The 18,735-nt window shown below is 40.7% G+C and overlaps 1 protein-coding gene across 3 annotated transcripts in view; it reads left to right on the top strand.

The window, feature by feature from the left end:
- Positions 1-2,302: 2,302 nt before the first annotated feature.
- RAVER2 (ribonucleoprotein, PTB binding 2) overlaps positions 2,303-18,735 on the top strand; it is a 94,180-nt gene continuing 77,747 nt past the window's right edge. For 2 of the 3 annotated variants that reach the window (XM_030913395.1, XM_030913396.1), the window contains exon 1: positions 2,303-3,027. In XM_030913395.1, coding sequence (XP_030769255.1) covers positions 2,779-3,027 — 249 coding nt within the window. In that variant the 5' untranslated portion in view covers positions 2,303-2,778. The remainder of the gene's footprint in view (positions 3,028-18,735) is intronic. The other variant, XM_030913397.1, reaches the window with a different exon arrangement.

Here is an 18,735-nt window from a genome sequence, read left to right as displayed (position 1 = left end):
AGGTTACAGCCTATGCTAAGGCTATTCATGCTTCTTTAAAGAATGTACTTTTCGGCCGGGCGCGGTGGCTCACGCCTGTAATCCCAGCACTTTGGGAGGCCGAGGCGGGCAGATCAGGAGGTCAGGAGATCGAGACCATCCTGGCTAACACAGCGAAACCCCGTCTCTACTGAAAAAAAAAAATACAAAAAATTAGCCGGGCGTGGTGGCGGGCTCCTGTAGCCCCAGCTACTCGGGAGGCTGAGGCAGGAGAACAGCGTGAACCCGGGAGGCGGAGCTTGTAGTGGGCCGAGATTGCGCCACTGCACTCCAGCCTGGGCGACATAGCGAGACTCCATCTCAAAAATAAAAATAAAAATAAATAAAATAAAATAAAAAAGAATGTACTTTTCAAAGTCTGTCAGCTCTACAAAGTAGGGTTTATTGGAGTTTAAAATGTATACCTTTTAAAATCAAAGGAATACAATTTAAAAGCAAAATGATACATTCCTTTGATATTAGAATATCATGGATGCAAGCAGAGAAATAAGTGCTATCATACAATGCTTGTGATAGGTAAAACTGAGGTAGTTTGGAAACACCTACTAAAAATCTTTAAATATGTTTATTCTTTGATATAGAAATTTTGCTTCTAGTTCTTCATTCTATGGAAAAGTAATGATCTTCAAATATGCATAGAGGGTTAAACTGAGTGCTGTTTACGATAGATAAACATGTCTAATACTAGGAAATAAGTGAATTTTCTAATTCAATAGAATAATATGCAGTCATAAAAACCATGGTATTCAAATATATTGGCATATAAAGGGATTTAGGAGACATACTGTAAAAAACAGAAAACAGAGCTATAAACTACAGAATATCTTTCAAAAACATTTTTATGTAGTAATAGTCACATAATGAAATTAATATTTTAAAAGTGAATAATAGTTCAGTGACTATTTAGTACGTTCACATTATTGGGCTACTGCCACCTCTGTCTAGTTCCAAAACTAGATTTTCATCATTCCATAAGGATGTTTGCGCCCATTACCTTCTCTTCCAGCCCTTAGTAAACACCAATCTGTGTTCCACTCTATGAATCTACCTATTCTGATATTTTATACGCATGGTATCATACAATGTATGACCTTTTGTCTCTGGCTTCTTTCATTTAATGCTTTGGAGGTGAATCCACCTTGTAGGGGTCCTTAATTCCTTTTTATGGCTAAAAATATTTCATTGCATATATATATCCCACATTTTGCTTCTCTGTTCATCAATAAATGGACATTTGGGTTGTTTCTACCCTTTGGTTATCAGGAATAGTGGTGGTATAAAAGGGTGTACTGCAGAATATCATTTTAATGATACAAGTATTAGCAGCCATTATTTTTGGGTGGACGGATTACAGGTGAATTATTTTATGCTATTTAGAATATTGGGCTTTGGAATTAATCAGAACAGATCCCATTTCCTCACGTGTAAAGTGAGGAAAACAAAACCTACGTAACTGAATGATCATGAAGAGTAAGTAAATACGTATATGTAAAGCATTTAGAAATGCGTGGTTGGGGGGAGCACATGGTAAGGACTGAATGTGTAGTATTTAAAAAAATATTTAAAACATCTTGTTTTTATTTTTTTAATTAGTGTTAAACTTTTTTTTTTTTTTTTCTAATGTACTTGTATGCTACACAATGAAGATGCATGGTCGCCTTCGCTGATGGTCATTTGGGCTAGTGCCAAAAGCTGCTGGATTGTTTGATCTGATGACATCCGTTTGACTAAGTATAGTTCTACACTGTAACTCTTCCTCCAAGTTTCAATTAAAATAATGTTCCAAGCAGCGTATTCTCCAGCCCCTCTGCCACAGCTCCTTTTCCATTCTAGTTTTTGTTTCAGCATCACTTTCTATGTTGCAGACGCAACTACCCAGGTTTTACATTTTAGGAACTGCATGACAGGGACAGAGGGACAGGTGAAGGGCACAGGCTTTCTCATACACTGCTAGCAAAATACATTACGATCAGGTTTAACCAAACACATAAAATTTCTTCCACAATGTCCCTCTTTTTACTCCCCAGAAAATCTCATTGTAAACTCAAACTTTGCCAAATATGCTCATCTTGAACGCAGCAGAAGGGTTTTCCGTCGGGAGCCAGCCGGGCTGCGGGAGGCGCCCTCCTGCCACCCCTCCAGCCCCACCCCGGGTATGGGAAGCCCGAGTTCGCGCCCGCCGTCCCCGCAATCCCCAGGCCGCCCCAGCGCGGGAGTTTCGAGGGGAACCGGGGGAGAGCTGCGGCATCACGTGGGGGGCTACCCGGGGACAGGCGCCTGGGGCTGAGTCGCCCGGCGAAGCCACTGCAAAGGGGCCACAACCCCCAGAGCTCGACCCTGGGCGTTCACGAAGGCCTCACGGAGAGGCGGAGCCCGCCTGCCCGTCCGCGCCCGCACAGGTGTCCGGGTGGCGGCGCCCGGCCCCGCCGGCGGACCCGCGAGAGGCGGGCGGGGGCGCGCCTGTACGCCGGGGCCGGGGGCCGGCGGGGGAGGTTCCCGCGAGGTGGTTCTCGGGCTCCTCCTCGGCGCCTCAGGTTTCCTCTCTCCGCCAGCCGGCTGCTGGCTGCGGCACCGCCTCTCTCTACTCCCTCCTCCCTCCTCCCGCCGCCCCTCTTCCCCGCGGTTGGGCCCACTCTGCGGCCTCTGCCCGCCTCGCCCTCGCCCGGGCCTCCTCCCGCTTTCTCTCTCCGCTTCCCCTGGAGCCTCCGAGGAGTCCAAAGCCGCGGGGCGCCCGGGAAGATGGCGGCGGCGGCGGGAGACGGCGGCGGCGAGGGGGGCGCGGGCCTGGGCTGCGCGGCGGGGCCGGGGCCGGGGCCAGGACTGCGCGAGCAGGGCCCCTCAGCCGAAGCGCACGAGGGCGCCCCGGACCCGGCGCCCGCCGCGCTGCCCCCTGAGGAGGTCGCCGCGCGGCTGCTGCGGATGCGGCGGGAGCTGAGCAACCGCAGGAAAATCCTGGTGAAAAACCTGCCCCAGGACAGTAACTGCCAGGTACGGGGACGGTGCTGGGGGCGACGTGTCCCGGGGGGGCGGCGGGGCGGCGCTCCGTGTCCAGGCTGGGATCGGGGGCGCCTCAGAGCGGTCCTGGGGAGTGGTCGGCTCCCTCGGTTTGACGGAACTCTTGGGGTTTCTAGCCTGCAGACGCCCTGCCAGGGAGGGGGGCAGATTGGGAAACTGAGGCTCTGAGAGGCGAAGCGGCTTCTCCAAGGTCACGGGAATCAGGGGCTGCTGCCTCCAAGTTCGGCCCGCTCTTTCCTTCTCCTACGGCCCGTAGAGGAGTAGGAGAAGGAGGAGAGTGGAGGTGAGTTGTGGAGCACACATTTTACTGGGGGTGGGTAGGGGGGGCCGAAGCTTCGGGAGCACCTTGAGAGGAGCGGGGGCTCCCGCGTAGAGTCCCCGGGGCTTGGAAGTGCCATGGGGGAACAGGGGCACGAGAGAGCTGGGAGTGAGTTTCGCTGCTGTTGCAGCAGCACTTGACCAAGTTTCTGTGAAACAACTCTGTCTCCTCAGTTTGCTAAGGCCCCAGAATAGAGTTATTGCTGCGCTCCTTGGAGCCTTGAAGCCGCCTCCTGCTATGCCAAGTACAGTACTGGAGGATTTGTTCCTCAGTAACTTGGATGAGATTTAAAGATAGCTACTCTGTGTCTTTAATCCAGATTAACTGTTGCTTTTAAGATTAGAAACTCTGCATCTATTTAACTTTTTTTTTTTCCCCTGATTTCAAAAGCTGCATGCGCATTGTAGGAAAGCTAGGAAAAACAGAGAAGCACAAAGGGGAAACACAGAAATTGCCCATATTTCTGATACCTAAAGATAACCATTGTTATCCTGGGATGTTGTCCTTTTCTCTTTTCCTATGCATATTTTATTTTACCAAAAACATGAAATCATTTCTTTGATTCTTCAGGATTTCTTTGCTGTCTGGATGTTCACACATGTTTCACATATAACCTGAATTTATATATTGCACTGTGTGTGGTGGGCTATCCTGGTAGTTGCGGATTTGGGCTAACTTGTGTAGTTCCTCCTGTAACCGGATGCATGAAATTGCAAGAGGGCTGGCTATTGACAATTGCATGGCAGTTCTTCCATGTGACTTATAAAATAATGAGACCAATGCCCCATTACTATGTAATGAGACCTTACTTAGCCCTTCACAATAAATATGAACATATAACCTTATAACCTGTAGGCATGAGGGGGTATTTTGTTTCAAAATGCAATGTCTGTCAATATTGTTTATCTCATCTGTCTTTCAACTCTTTCCATTCCGCCATGGTCCACTTCCCATCTGTCAGGTAATGTTTTGTGATACTACCTGTTAAGGACACCTGCAGTGGACTGATTTCTTGGAAGCAGCCTCCCCTGCCCATACAAATAGAGGACTGCAAGGGAGCTCAGGAAGGAGGAGGCTTGGAAGAAGCAGATGGCATTTTTTAAAAAAACAAATTTAAAAAATAGAAGCTCTTTGTATAGACAGTCTAGGAGAAGAGAAATAGAGAAGTATCTCAATGTCTTTGTAGAATGTCAGCTGTTTTTGTTATCACAATTCCTTGCATTAATTCTAAAAATATTTAGACCCCAAATTCAAGACATTCTGTCTATTCTTGCTTTGCTGTTGGTATCTTTCTCATTTCCCTTCGCAATAGACATGAAAAATATATCAAAGGGTCTAATAAAAGGAACAGTTTTAATTAGTGATAGAAGCTTTCTGATAATTACACTGGGATTTGTATTTTTGAGATTTCATCTACTTTTTCTTAAACTAATATTTTCATGAATTTGTTCTGCATGAATTTTTTTTGTATTTTGTGTTTTAACAATTTCCCTTAATTATAATGTCTGCTTTTTCTTATGACTGTGTTTTACTGTCAACTTACTAATGAAAGTTTAACTTTATTTTATTTTGTGTCTTTTTGCCAGTAAGGCCTACATAAAATCACCTGTGCTAAAACTACGTATGTATCCTTATGAAATGGTTAATAGGGTTTTTGTTCAATCATTAAGTAATCAGATATTTCTGAAATACTAAGTTCTTGTTCTTTTCCAGAAGAGTCTGTGTTTATTCATTCATTTCTTTCTTTTTTTCTTTTTTCTGAGACATGGTCTCACTCTGTCACCCAGACTGGAGTGCAGTGGTGCAACCTCAGCTCACTGCAACCTCTGCCTCCCAGGTTCAAGTGATTCTCCCTGCCTCAGCCTCCCGAGTAGCTGGGATTACGTAAGCCTGCCACCACACCTGGCTAATTTTTATATTTTTTTAGTAGAGATGTGGTTTCGCCATGTTGGCCAGGCTGGTCTTGAACTCCTGACCTCAGGTGATCCGCCCGCCTCGGCCTCCCAAAGTGCTGAGATTATAGGTGTGAGCCACTGTGCCGGGCCTCATTTCTTTACTTTAGAATATCACTTTAAGGATCAAAGACATTCATAACTCTAGTTCTCAAACTGTGTATTTATGTTTCTAGAAAATACTGATTAATAACTTACTAGTAGAAACCCAATAATTTTTTCTTACCCTTGGAAATATATGGGTGTTTTCTTTATTAAATGTAGTTTTCATAAATCTCAAATTTTGTTTTATTTTTTGTATAGCAGATTTATAATAGCATCCCACAACTTTATAGTTCCTATAATTAAAAGGCACGCTGAAAGTATTACTTTTAACTGGAAGCTTTTAGAGGTATGTTTATCAAATACCTTATAGAAGTACTGGCTCTAAAAAAACTGAACACCTTTATATTAAGTTCTCAAAAGCTTTCTTACTAAATAATTACTGTGCATTCAGTCAAGCCCTGTCTGGTCTGCCTAAGCTTTCTGGAATCTTCTTGGCCCTCTTTGTTTTCACAGCCTCAGCTCTGGTTCAAGTCTTTTTCATCTCTTGTTCACTGTTACAACTTTTCAGTTTGTCACCTACCTTCATTACTGTCCTGTTTCTTACATTTTAGCTCCTTCTGCATGCTGCTTCCCTTGAGGGATACTCCGGAAGCACAAATCTGATCATGTCACTCTCCTGCTCATAAAAAAACTTCTTCTCAAATTGTCCTTAACAGTAAAGAACAGTGAATCTGAATTAGACTGTTGCAAGACTGAAATTGCTTTGAAGTTTTGTATTCTGTCTGAAAATTTTATATTACTTTTATGTTCTATTAGTAACATTGGATTTAACATAAAAACAGCATTTAACTCCCAAATTTTTTTCATAAACTTGACATGGAAAATGTACTATATTTAACCTTTGATTTTCCATATTTCTGTATTACCATGGAGTACTCAGATCTCAGTTTGAAAAGCATGAAATGATAGGACAGCAGTTTAAGATTTTTAGGCTTTTTGTGACTTGGCCCCTGCCTACATTTCCAGTCCCATTCCTTTTTAGTTTTTATTTATTTTTTTTGAGACAAGGACTTGCTCTGCCACCTGGACTGGAGTGCAGTGAAATGATCACTGCTCACTGCAGCTATGACCTTCCAGGCTGAAGTGATTCTCCCACCTCAGCCTCTCAAGTAGCTGGACTACAGGCATATGCCACCATGCCTGGCTAATTTTTTAAAAATTTTTTGTGGAGACATGGTCTCTCTATGTTGCCTAGGCTGGTCTTGACCTCCTGGACTCAAGTGATCTTCCTGTGTTTGGCTCCCAAAGTGCTGGGACCACAGGTGTGAGCCACTGCACCCAGCTATCAGTCTCATTTCTGATTAGTCCTGCATTGGATTCTGTTCGTTTCTGATTAGTCTTGCACTGCATTTTTTGTTTGTTTGTTTGTTTGTTTGTTTTTTGAGATAGATTCTCGCTCTGTCACCCAGGCTGCAGTGCAGTGGTGTGATCTCGGCTCACTGCAACCTCCGCCTCCTGGGTTCAAGCAATTCTTCTGCCTTAGCCTCCCGAGTAGCTGGGATTACAGGTGTGTGCACCACGCGTGGCTAATTTTTGTACTTTTACTAGAGACGGGGTTTCACCATGTTGGCCAGGCTGATCTTGTATGCCTGATCTCAGGTGATCCGCCTGCCTCGGCCTCCCAAAGTGCTGGGATTACAGGCGTGAGCCACCACGCCTGGCCAGTCCTGCATTGGATTCTATTCCACCTTTATCAAACTACCTAGATCCCCAAGTACCTCATGCCACTGTGATTTGAATATTTATACTTATGTCTTTGTTAGTGTTTTGGAATGTGTTTATAGTGAGTAATTTATAGTGAATGATGTAATTATTTTTAATGAATCATTTATAGTCAATAGTGATGTTGCAAACACTGGTTCCTATTCATAGCCATTGTATATGTGTGTGTCTGGTCTTTTGCAACTGAATTTAGAATTTTGATTAATTAAGGTAATGTTTTAATATTTTTTCTAATATATGTGTTATTGTATTTCTGTAAATTGTATTATGGTTAACCTGGTTCTGTTTCAATATCGTTGTCATTGGGATTTCAAAATGGAGAAAACAGGGGCATTTGCTTCTTAGACTGTTTGTGTTCACTTAGGTTTTTTTTTCTTACAGGTCTTATGTGTGTCCATGTGTTTTGTTTTTGTCATATTGTTTACCCTAAAATCTGGAAGAGATTCTATTGTGTAATTAGAAGACGATGTGAAGTGCTTAGGGCCAACATTCAGGATCAGTAATAGAGGAAACAAAACATTCTATTGTCTCACTTTGGATATTATAAACTTACATTTCAAAGTATTCTAATATGATAGTTAATTTGAGAAGCTTGATGGTGAATTCACAGAGATCCATTGAAATCATAATATTACCAAGCAAGCACTTTTTAGAATCACAAACCACCAAATGTAAGAAACTCTAGTTAATCTTTTTTTGTAATTAATTTTTTTTCTGCTCTTTCTTTTTCTTTTCTTTTCTTTTTCTTTCTTTTTTTTTTTTTTTTTTTGTTGAGACGGAGTCTTGCTCTGTCGCCCAGGCTGGAGTGCAGTGGCCGGATCTCAGCTCACTGCAAGCTCCGCCTCCCGGGTTTACGCCATTCTCCTGCCTCAGCCTCCCGAGTAGCTGGGACTACAGGCGCCCGCCACCTCGCCCGGCTAGTTTTTTGTATTTTTAGTAGAGATGGGGTTTCACCGTGTTAGCCAGGATGGTCTCGATCTCCTGACCTCGTGATCCTCCCGTCTCGGCCTCCCAAAGTGCCGGGGTTACAGGCTTGAGCCACCGCGCCCGGCCTCTTTTTTTTTTTTTTTTTTAACGAGACAGAGCAAGATCACTCTGTCTCCGCTCCGAGGCTGGAGTGCAGTGGTGCGATCATAGCTCACTGCCGCCTTAACTCCTGGGCTCAAGTGATCCTCCCATCTCAGCCATCTGAGAAGCTGGGACCATAGGCATGCACCACTGTGTCCAGCTAGTGTTTTTTAATTTTTTTGTAGAGACACAGTCTCTCTATGTTGCCTAGGCTGGTCATAATCTTATTTTTAAAAACTAAGTATTCCTGTTTGCTTTTAACATCAGTATAAGAACAGTAGAATTATCTTACGTATTTTATGTCCTTTAACTGTGAGATTTAAAAATGTACTTTGTTTTCTCTAACAATATATTCGGTAATTATTACCTCTTTTAAAAATAGGGCTACTATTCTCTACTTTTTTCCTGACAATATTGGGGTGTTTTCGTTTTGAGATTATTCTTCCTTTAAAATAAAAATGCCATTGCTTACCTCCAAAAGTTACTTTTCTTAGTGTATACTATGCAAAAATTATCTATTATATTTTCTTTTCTAATGTAATTAAACATAATTGAATTATGGGTTCTACTTCTTTTTCATGTGTTTTGTTATCCTATTCTCAATGTAACAAGAACACTGAAAGCTATTAGGGAAATGTACTTCTAAATTTCTGGGACACCACTGCCTCCCTGAGTTTCTAGTTTTGGAAGAAATTCTTGAAAAGTGTTTCAGAAATGCTGTTCTCTGCTATGAAAACACATTCAAGAAGAGAAGGAATACTTTGTGGTTAGCATCAAAATGCTGTGTTAACAGCCATTCCAAAGAAATCTCATGTAATCTATAGCTCATTTCCCAGTTAATGACTGGGTTATGCTTAGAAATTCTTTTCTGAACTTGTGACATATTTTCACATAGAATATGGTAGATAGTATTTAGTTTTCAGGTTAGCATGTTAGCCTCTATTTAAGTTATGATTGTTTATGAAGTGTAAGATTACAATAAGTAGTATGACAACGTCTAACAAAGCTCCAGCTTTAAATGAAGTCAACTCTGATCAAAGGCTGTTACTGCAAAACGGGTTCCTATTACTGACTACCTGAGTTTTGTCTCTTGATTCTTCTGTTTGCACTTATTCTTCTTTCCTTGTGGACAAAAAGGTTTTGTTTTTTGTTTTTAGATACGGGGTGTTGCTATGTTGCCCAGGCTGGAGTGCAGTGGCTATTCACATATTCACAGGCACAATCATAGCACACAGCACTGTGGCCTCAAGCTCCTGGCCTCAGATCCTGTGCTACCAAGCCCAGCCTTGATTTTTTAAAAATGTTTACTTTATTTTTTAATTTATTTTTTATTTTGAATGTAATTTAATTTTTTTTTTTTTTTTTTTTTTTTTTGAGATGGAGTCTCGCTCTGTCACCCAGGCTGGAGTGCAGTGGCCGGATCTCAGCTCACTGCAAGCTCCGCCTCCCGGGTTTACGCCATTCTCCTGGCTCAGCCTCCCGAGTAGCTGGGACTACAGGCGCCGGCCACCTCGCCCGGCTAGTTTTTTGTATTTTTTAGTAGAGACGGGGTTTCACCGTGTTAGTCAGGATGGTCTCGATCTCCTGACCTTGTGATCCGCCCGTCTCGGCCTCCCAAAGTGCTGGGATTACAGGCTTGAGCCACCGCGCCCGGCCTAATTTAATTTTTTAAAAAGCTTTATGCTTAGCTTTCCTTGCTCAGCTAAAACAGGCAAACCAAGGAATATTAAAATGTCAATAAAATTATTCACAAATTTTTAAATTCTAAAATTGCTTATCATGTATCTCGGCTGTTTGTATTTTGTTTGCCTAATTACATAATTGCCTGACTCTAAGAGGATAGTATGAACTGAGAGGGGTAATAAGTGAGAAGTCGGAAGATCAGATCACTAGAACATTTGCCTATGCAGTACTGTATATTTTGGCTGATTATTATGTGCAGGATAGCCCTTGGTTGTTGTGCTGAATAGCTTCCATTTGCTCTTCCAGATCTATTCTCCACCCTTCTCACCCCCTCCTTATCCAGGGAGGCTAACCTGTACTGTGGATTGCACCAACAAGGCTCTCTTATCCTCTGTTTTGTGGTTGCACTTGGCCAGAGCCGCTAGTGGGAGATCAGAGGATTGAGGAGAGCAAGAGTGGAGCATTTATTGACCCAGCATTTATTCACAGGTGACTGTGGGTTGGCTGCTTCCTCTTTAAAGGTCAGTTTCTATCCAGTGGCTCCCTCCATACAGCCCAGCTCTCCTGGTTATCATAACCATTCTTCTTGTCTCCTTGGGCCCAGGAGGAGTACAAGAATGTTGCTAGCCTAAGATTTCTTCAAATCTTTGTAGATAGTCTCTTTTAAAAGTTCTCCCCAATTAGTTTCCGAGTATGTCTTCTATTACTTGCTGGGATCCTGATTCTGTTGCCTACTCAGTCGCTTTTCTTCCTCTTGCCTATCCTAGTCGCACCCAGATTTCCCCTTGAAGACCTACCTCTTTTTTAGCAACTGTATGATTTGGGTGGGTTTAATCTCTATCTCCATCTGTAGGGGTGACATAAACGAAAGAACACAGTTCTTCCCTTTTCCTAGAGGGATTGGTTAAAAGATGGGCAATAACCCGGACCGAAGCCCATCAGTCCATGATAGTCCCTTGGTCATAGTGATTATTTCAGCCTGGCTTAGCAGAGAAACTTAGGACTTGTGTTTGGTTGTTAAAGTAAGTGAATCTCTTTCTCTCCACTGGATATGAATGCAGAGATGTATGACTCTGGCTGCAACTGACAGACATTAAGGGAGCAGACAGACAAAGGGGGACTGACCTGGTGGGGAAAATGTAGAGAAGCTGAGCTGGAGCCCTGATCGAACTATATCTGAAACTTAACCTACCTCTGGACTTCGTATATATGCAAGCCACTGAATCCCTTTTATTGTTTCACTTATTTCAAGTTGGGTCTTTTGTTACTACCAACCAATAGTATCCCAGATTAACAGGCTGGAGTGCAGTGGCACAATCATGCCTCACTGCAGCCTCGACCTTCCTCCCTTAAGCAATCCTTCCACCTCAGTCTCCTGAGTGTCTGGGACCACAGATGCATGTTACCATGCTGGCTAGTATTTTGTATTTTTTTCTAGAGAGGGGATTTTGCCATGTTGCTCAGGCTGGTCTCAAACTCCTAGGCTCAACCAATCTGCCCTGCTTGGCCTCCCAAACTGTTGGGATTATAGGTGTAAGCCACCATGTCTCCTTTTTTAAAAAAAATATTTTTTGTTTCAAACAAATCCCCACAAATAAGGTATCCTACCCCATCTTCAGACAACTTTCTTTGTTATAAAGGTCTTATTTATATTTAATGTATAAAATTTATTCACTTGAAGTCTTGATCCAATGTCTACCCTCTGGCAACATAGAGAATTTACAGTATTCTCCTTTTTAACTGATAACTTAAATTCCTTCAAATGACTAGTTTTTAGGACATGATTCCAAGTTTCCTCACCATTTTGTTTATTTTTCTCTGAATACACATCATTACCACTTTGTCATTGTGTCTTTTAAAATATGGTGCCCAAAATTGAGTATAGTAGTCTAGTTGAGATCTCCCTATAATCCCCAGCCAGAACAAGTTTCTCTTTCCTCTGGATGTCTATAATAATAATAACCTTTGTTTTTTTGGGTGCCTACCATGGCCAGGCACCATACTTAGAGTTGTTTTAATATTATATTTAATCCTCATTTTAAGACTGTAAGATTGGAATTTCTTATTCCCATTTTATTGATAGAGAAACAAAGATGCAAAGTTAATGTCAAACAATTTGCCCAAGATCATTCAACTAATTGGTGGTAGAGTGGAGAACTAATTCTGTTTGATTCCAAAGCTCATATCCTTATCTCCCATTGTGTTATAATTCCTCTGTATGCAGCTATATTGTTAGTGTTTCAAAGGGCAAGGATCATGTAGTGTTTACCTTTGTATCCTCAACGTGTCACCTAGAAAATGACACACAATTTCAAGAAAAATGTAAAAGAAGCAGACTACTCCCCACCTTGTTCTAAAATGCTCTACTTCCGTTGATACTTGTGACCCACAGCACACTCTCAGGATTGATTTGTTAAATAAATTTTGTGATGTAACACTGTTAGCTTTTTTGGCAGGGAACTCTCTCCATTCACTTGTAATTATTCAATTAGTCAACTGTTTATAGCTTAAGAGTCTGTTGAAAGCTGTAAACCCTCTCTCCAAGAAAGTGCTAATATTCATAAGCACACAAAATTTGCATATTATTTCAAGGGGATATGGATCTCTTGTAACTTATCCCTGATCTCGTTAGGGGATTGTAGACCCTAGGTTGAAAAGTGCTGTTGCAGGCCAACAAAATTTTAGTCATGTCTTTGGGACTTTACCTGAGTAGGGACCATTTGGGCAGATCCAAAGCTGTTGCTCCAGGAGAGTTTTCATCAGAAACTTCTGTAGGCCACATTTATGCACGGGGGTTTGGGTAGTGATCCTCTCTCTGGGCAAGAATGTAAATCAGGCTCAATAATTTTCTTTTTAAACAAATCAACCATGCTACTTCATATTTGATGCAAAAGCTTATTTCCCTCTGGTCACTCAGCAGCCCACAACTGACGTTTTAGGTTCTGTGCCTTGCCCAGAGTGGATGCTCAACAAAGTAAATTTTTAAAGAGGTTTTCAAGAAGTTACAATGTAGTATTTCCTCCTTAACATTTATTAAGAGTCAAACATTGATACAAAGAATGTTTCTCTTTAAAACAAATCAAGAATATTATCCATTCTGTTTAATGTTTTCACAATAAGTATTTCTTTATTTCTTAGCAATAATATAAGTTTCTCTTTTGTTAGATTTTAGGGATGCAACTCATTGTGAGCCCCTAAACTTGTCTTCTAGGTATTTGGTGCTTAATTTTTTGTTTATTTGCTACCGTTATCTTTAGGTTTGTAAACTTATTTCATACTTCCCTATGTTAAGGCATTTTCTTTGTGTGTTTGAAGCTTACTGTTAAATTTTTATTTCCATGTGAATGCCAAAAATAGCATTAGATTCATTGAAATTTGTTTGAATCTCTATTTGTACATGCTTTCATTGTCTCTCTTCCTGCTACTCTCTCATGCCTCTACCATACCCCACCCTATCTGCTCTACCCTTGGACAATTGGTTTTTATCTTTCCTCAACCCACTGCAGTGATTATCTGCTCTTAGTTCCTGGCTTGCCTTTATTTCCTGGACTTTGGATGTTCTATTACCCTACCAGTTTAACTACTTGCTTTCGATTCCAAGTAGTCTCCATTTCTCTGACTTTATGCTTCATAGTTTTTATTTTGTTTTGTTTTTTGTAGCCAGAACTAGACTGGAAAGTGATGGCAATAAACAAGAACATGTGAATCTGGGAAGTTTTACATTTTGAAATAATCTCAGACTTCCAGAAATGTTTTAAGTATAGCGTAAAGAACGTTTTCCCCCAGAACTATTTGAGAGTGGTGACCCAATGCCCAACCACCCTGAATACTTTATTGTGTATTTCCTACAAACTAGGACAACTTCCAACATAACTACAATGCTACCCTCAAAGTCACACTACTGCCTCCCAATCCTCAGATGCATTTAAGTTTTGGCAGTTGTCCCATCAATGTCCTTTACAGCGAAAGGATTCAGTTCAGATCACATATTGCACTTAGTTTTTGTGGAATGTCTTTCAATTTTGGTTTGTATGATGTTTCTTCATGATTAGAGTCAAGTTGTATGTCTTTAGCAGGAACATCACAAGGTGGTACATGTTTTACATTTGTCTGATAAAGTTCACTTTGATCACTTTGGTTCCCTTTGATTAAAGTGGTGTCTGCCAGGCATCTCCATGTAAAGTTTTCCACTTGAAATCAATAAGGATTTTGATGGGAAATGCTTTGAGACTGTTTAAGTGTCCTATCCCCCTTCAAGCATGCAGTTTATTCATTTATTTATAACAATATAGGCTCATGGTTTCCTATATAGTTATGCTCCATTCCTATTACCATTACTTATTTTGATGCTTTGTTTTAGATTTGGACAGTGGGAGCTTCAAGTTGGCCCCTGTGTCTTCTTATTGAATAAGCTTTTTATTTTGGAGTGATTTTAGATTTGCAGAAAGAGTTGCAAAGATAGCACATAGAGTTCCCATGTATCCCTTACCCAGTTTCCCCTAATGTTACATCTTATATAACCAATGTACATCCGTCAAAACTTAGAAATCAACACTGGTATGTTATTTTAACTAAATTACAGACTCTATTTTAGATTTCATTAGTTTTTCACTATGTTCCATGATTCAGTCTGAGACGCATCATTGCACTTAGTTATCTTATCTCCTTGGTCCCCATTCTGTGACACTTTCTCAGTCTTTTCTTATCTCCTGTGACCCTGATGGTTTTGTTTGGGTATCTTTTAGAATGTCCCTTAATTTGGGTTTGTAGGAGGTTTTTCTCAAGATAAGATTGGGGTTATAGGTTTTGGGGAAGAATACCACAGAGGTGAAGTAGCTTCCGATGACATCATATCAGGGGGTACATGACATTCACATGACTTACCACTGACGGTGTTAACCTTGATCATTTGCTTAAGGGGATGTCTGCCAAGTCACTCCTCTGTAAAGATACTATTTTTCCTATTCACTGTTCTTTGGAAATAAGACATTAATTCCAGCATACACTTAAGGGAAGGGTCCTATGTCCTTTTGACGTGTCCCCAGCATTCACTGAGTATGTCCTTTGTTTTCGACGCAACAGGACATTGCATCTTATTTTATCGTTTCTGTGCTCCAGCCGTAGAATCAGCCATTTCATGAAGATGCCTATTTTAGACTGAATGTTTGTGTCTCTCTCCAAATTGATATGTTGAAGCCCTAACCCCCAGTGTTACTGTATTTGGAGATGGGGCCACTAAGGAAGTAATTAAGATGAAATGAAGTCATAAGGGTGGGTTCCTGATCTGATAGGATTAGTGTCCTTATAAGAAGAGACACCAGAGAACTTGGTCTCTGCACTCATACACCAAGGAAAGGCCATGTGAGGACATAGTGAGAATGTGGCTGCCTGCAAGCCAGCCAGAAATTGAATCAGCTGGAACCTTGACTTGGACTTCTGGCTTCCAGAAATGTGAGGAAATAAATTTCTGTTGTTTAAGCCACTCAGTCTGTGGTGGTATGTAGGGTAGCTGAGCTGTTTGTTGCTGCGTCTGAAAATGGAGTGGGCATGGGCAAGGATGTTAAAGCAGTTTCTAGGAGCTGAGAGGGTCTTCAGCTGACAGCCAGCAAGAAAGTTAGTTCAGTCCTAACACCACAAAGAACTAAATTCTGCTAACTACCTTAGTGAGTGAAAATGGATTCTTCATTAAGGCCTCCAGATAAGAGCCTAGCTTGCCTGACACCTTGATTTGGCCCTGGGAAACCCTAAACAGAAAACCCAATGGGGCCTGTCTGGACTTATGATCTACAGAACTTTGAGAGAATAATAGGTATTGTTTTAAGCAACTTAATTTGGGGTCATTTTACAGTAATAGATAACTAATACATTATTATATCCAGGTGATATTTGAATGAAAATATTAAATATTAGTATTTAATTAAATATTTATTAATTAAATACAATGAAAATTTAATTAATAAATATTTGATTAAATTTTTAAAATTAAATATTTAATTAATTTTAAATAGTTAATTAAATATTTAAAGTTAAATATTTAAATATTTAAATATTGGAGAAGAGATTGTGATTTATGTATGGTTATTCTTTGGGATGGATGACTATCTAAATCTATCTCTTGGAGAGTAAAGCCCTCTTTCTTGGGATGTCTGTAAGCAAAAACTGCTCAAGGAGAACCTTTTATAAGCTAGATACGTAATGCTAATTAATTTGAGGTATGTAAGTATTTTCTTTTGAAGAAGTGAGTTATGAATTAGGTTAGTGTAAAGTAAGTATATTTTCAGGTTTTTAAAATTTTTTATTTTTTGTTTTTTTGAGACAGAGTCTCACTCTGTCGCCCAGGCTGGAGTGCAGTGGCGCGATCTCGGCTCACTGCAAGCTCCGCCTCCTGAGTTCACCCCATTTTCCTGCCTCAGCCTCCCGAGTAGCTGGGACTACAGGCACCCGCCAACACACCCAGCTAATTTTTTGTATTTTTAGTAGAGATGGGGTTTCACCGTGTTTAAACTAGGATGGTCTCGATCTTCTGACCTTGTGATCCGCCCGCCTCGGCCTCCCAAAGTGCTGGTATTATAGGTGTGAGCCACCGCGCCTGGCCTATTTTCAGGTTTTTTGAGCACTCTAAACATATATTGGTTTATGTTCATATTGTAAAATAATCTCAGAAAAAAAGATGCTGCATTAGAGTTGATAAAGGTAATCTATGGAAACAAAATGTCATACATTTAACAAATATCAAAGGTCTGCTTTCTGCTAGATATTGTGCTGGATGTTGGAGATCTGTTTATGCACAAGGCAGATATGTGATACTTGCCTACAATCTTATGAAAAGTATAAGTATATAAACAGTTAAAATATGGATGATAGCTGCTGTAGGAGTTGTGATGTGGAAAAAAAAAAAAAAAAAAAAGGCTATGGAAACACAGATATTTAATCCAGACTTGAGAGTTTCAGTGACTGGAGTCGCATGGCGACAGCCTAAGTCAAATGCTGGGAAGCTACTTGCTGGGAAGGCTGAGAAATATGGTTGTTATTGGGCAGCCATGTGTTCAGCTATATGTTCTCTCACATGAGAAAGAGAGAGCAGTCTGTGCCTTTCTTTCCAAACCCTTCTCCCAAGGGAGACAACCCCAGATCAACTTCAGAGTCCAGAATCTCTGGGTGATGTAGGTTCCAGGAACCTTTAGTTTAAGACAGAGGAAGTCACCTGAGTCCTGGGGAGAGAGATGGTAGCTAAGGGAAACAAGGGGAAGAAAGGGATGTAGAACATCCATGGCATTAATAGTAAGATGAACCAAGACCTAAAGACAAAGAAAAGCATGGCCAAAATTAGTTCACTGTGGCTGAGGCTTAGAGTTTGAGAGGGTTAGTGGTAAAATATAGGGCTGGCACATTTGGCATTACTAGATGATTGAAATTGTGTAGGCCATGTTAGGGAATTTGGATTTTATTTAATGGGATATATTTAAACAAAGGAGTGATGCAATGAGATTTCTAGCTGTCAAAAAGTAAAATTATATTGTTTTTGCTTTTACCTCCAAGGAATTGGCATAGACATTCCAAATGTTGTTCTTGCCCCAATTCCCATTCTAAGATTAGGAGGCCAGTGATGCAGTGAGCTTTAGGAATGTGATGGGAATGAATCTTTTATAGATTTTATTTTTGTAGTGGCAATTCTTAAGATACACCACTGTACAGTTATGTTTGCTGTAGAGTCTGTCAACTGAGTTTGAATTACAGCTCTGTCACAAACTGTCTGTGCAAGTCGCTTAGTTTCTCTGTGTCTCAATGTTCTCATCTTTAAAATCTGGATGATAAAATCCAGCTTTAAAATAAAATTTTTAAGGTTGTTAGGATTAAATGAGATAATGTCTATAAAGTGCCTGGGATAAAGTAAATAATCAGTAAATGATTGTTTTTATACTGCCAATAAAAAGCTGAAAGTTTATTAATTTATTTTAGGCCAAGGCAAAATGTTCTGCTGGCAAAAAGTTGGTATTGAAGTGAACTTTCCAGCCAAAAACCTGCATTGAAAGCAGTTAAAAATTTAGCCAAGTTAAAATTGATACCACATCCACTCAGCCAACATCATATTTGATAGGACTGTGTTGGGCCCCCTCAAAATGCATTATCTGGTGTGGGACATCCAAATGCAGTTTCAAAAGAGGGGGAAGGGAATATATAGGCTTGGAGCTTGGGAGAGAAGTTTGAAGTGGAAATAAGAGTTTGGAGATTTACTGTCATGAAGATGAGATTTAACTTGTCTCAATGGGTGCAGAAAAAGCACTTTACAAAATTTAACACTCATACATCATAATACTTACAGCAAGCAGGAATAGAAAATAATTTCTCCAGACATAAAGATTATCTAGAAAAGCCAAAAGCAATCATATTCAGTGGTGAAAGGTGAAATGTTGATAGCTTTCTTTCTGAGATTAGGAATAATACAGGAATCACTAGTTTTCAAGTCTGTATTGGAAATCCTAGCTAGCACAATACACCTAGATAAATAAAGTTTAAAGATCTAAAACAAGATGTAAAACTGTCTATTTGCAGATAACATGATTGTATATAGAAAATAAAAAAGAATCTATAAATAAGCTATTAGAAATAAGTGGGCCAGGCTCGGTGATTTACGCCTGTAATCCCCGGACTTGGGGAGACCGAGGCAGGTGTATTGCTTGAGCCCAGGAGTTTGAGACCAGCCTGAGCAACATAACCAAAACCCTGTCTCTACAAAAATAAAAAATAAAAAAATTAGCTGGGCCTCGTGGTGGTGGTGGCACATGCCTGTAGTCCCAGCTACTCAGGAGGCTGAAGTGGGAAGATCACTTG

Source organism: Rhinopithecus roxellana, chromosome 12 (genome assembly GCF_007565055.1).
Source record: "Rhinopithecus roxellana isolate Shanxi Qingling chromosome 12, ASM756505v1, whole genome shotgun sequence".
Lineage (NCBI taxonomy): Eukaryota > Metazoa > Chordata > Mammalia > Primates > Cercopithecidae > Rhinopithecus > Rhinopithecus roxellana.
The sequence above is the reverse complement of the archived record's forward strand: the minus strand, read 5'-3'. Positions and strand labels throughout refer to the sequence as shown.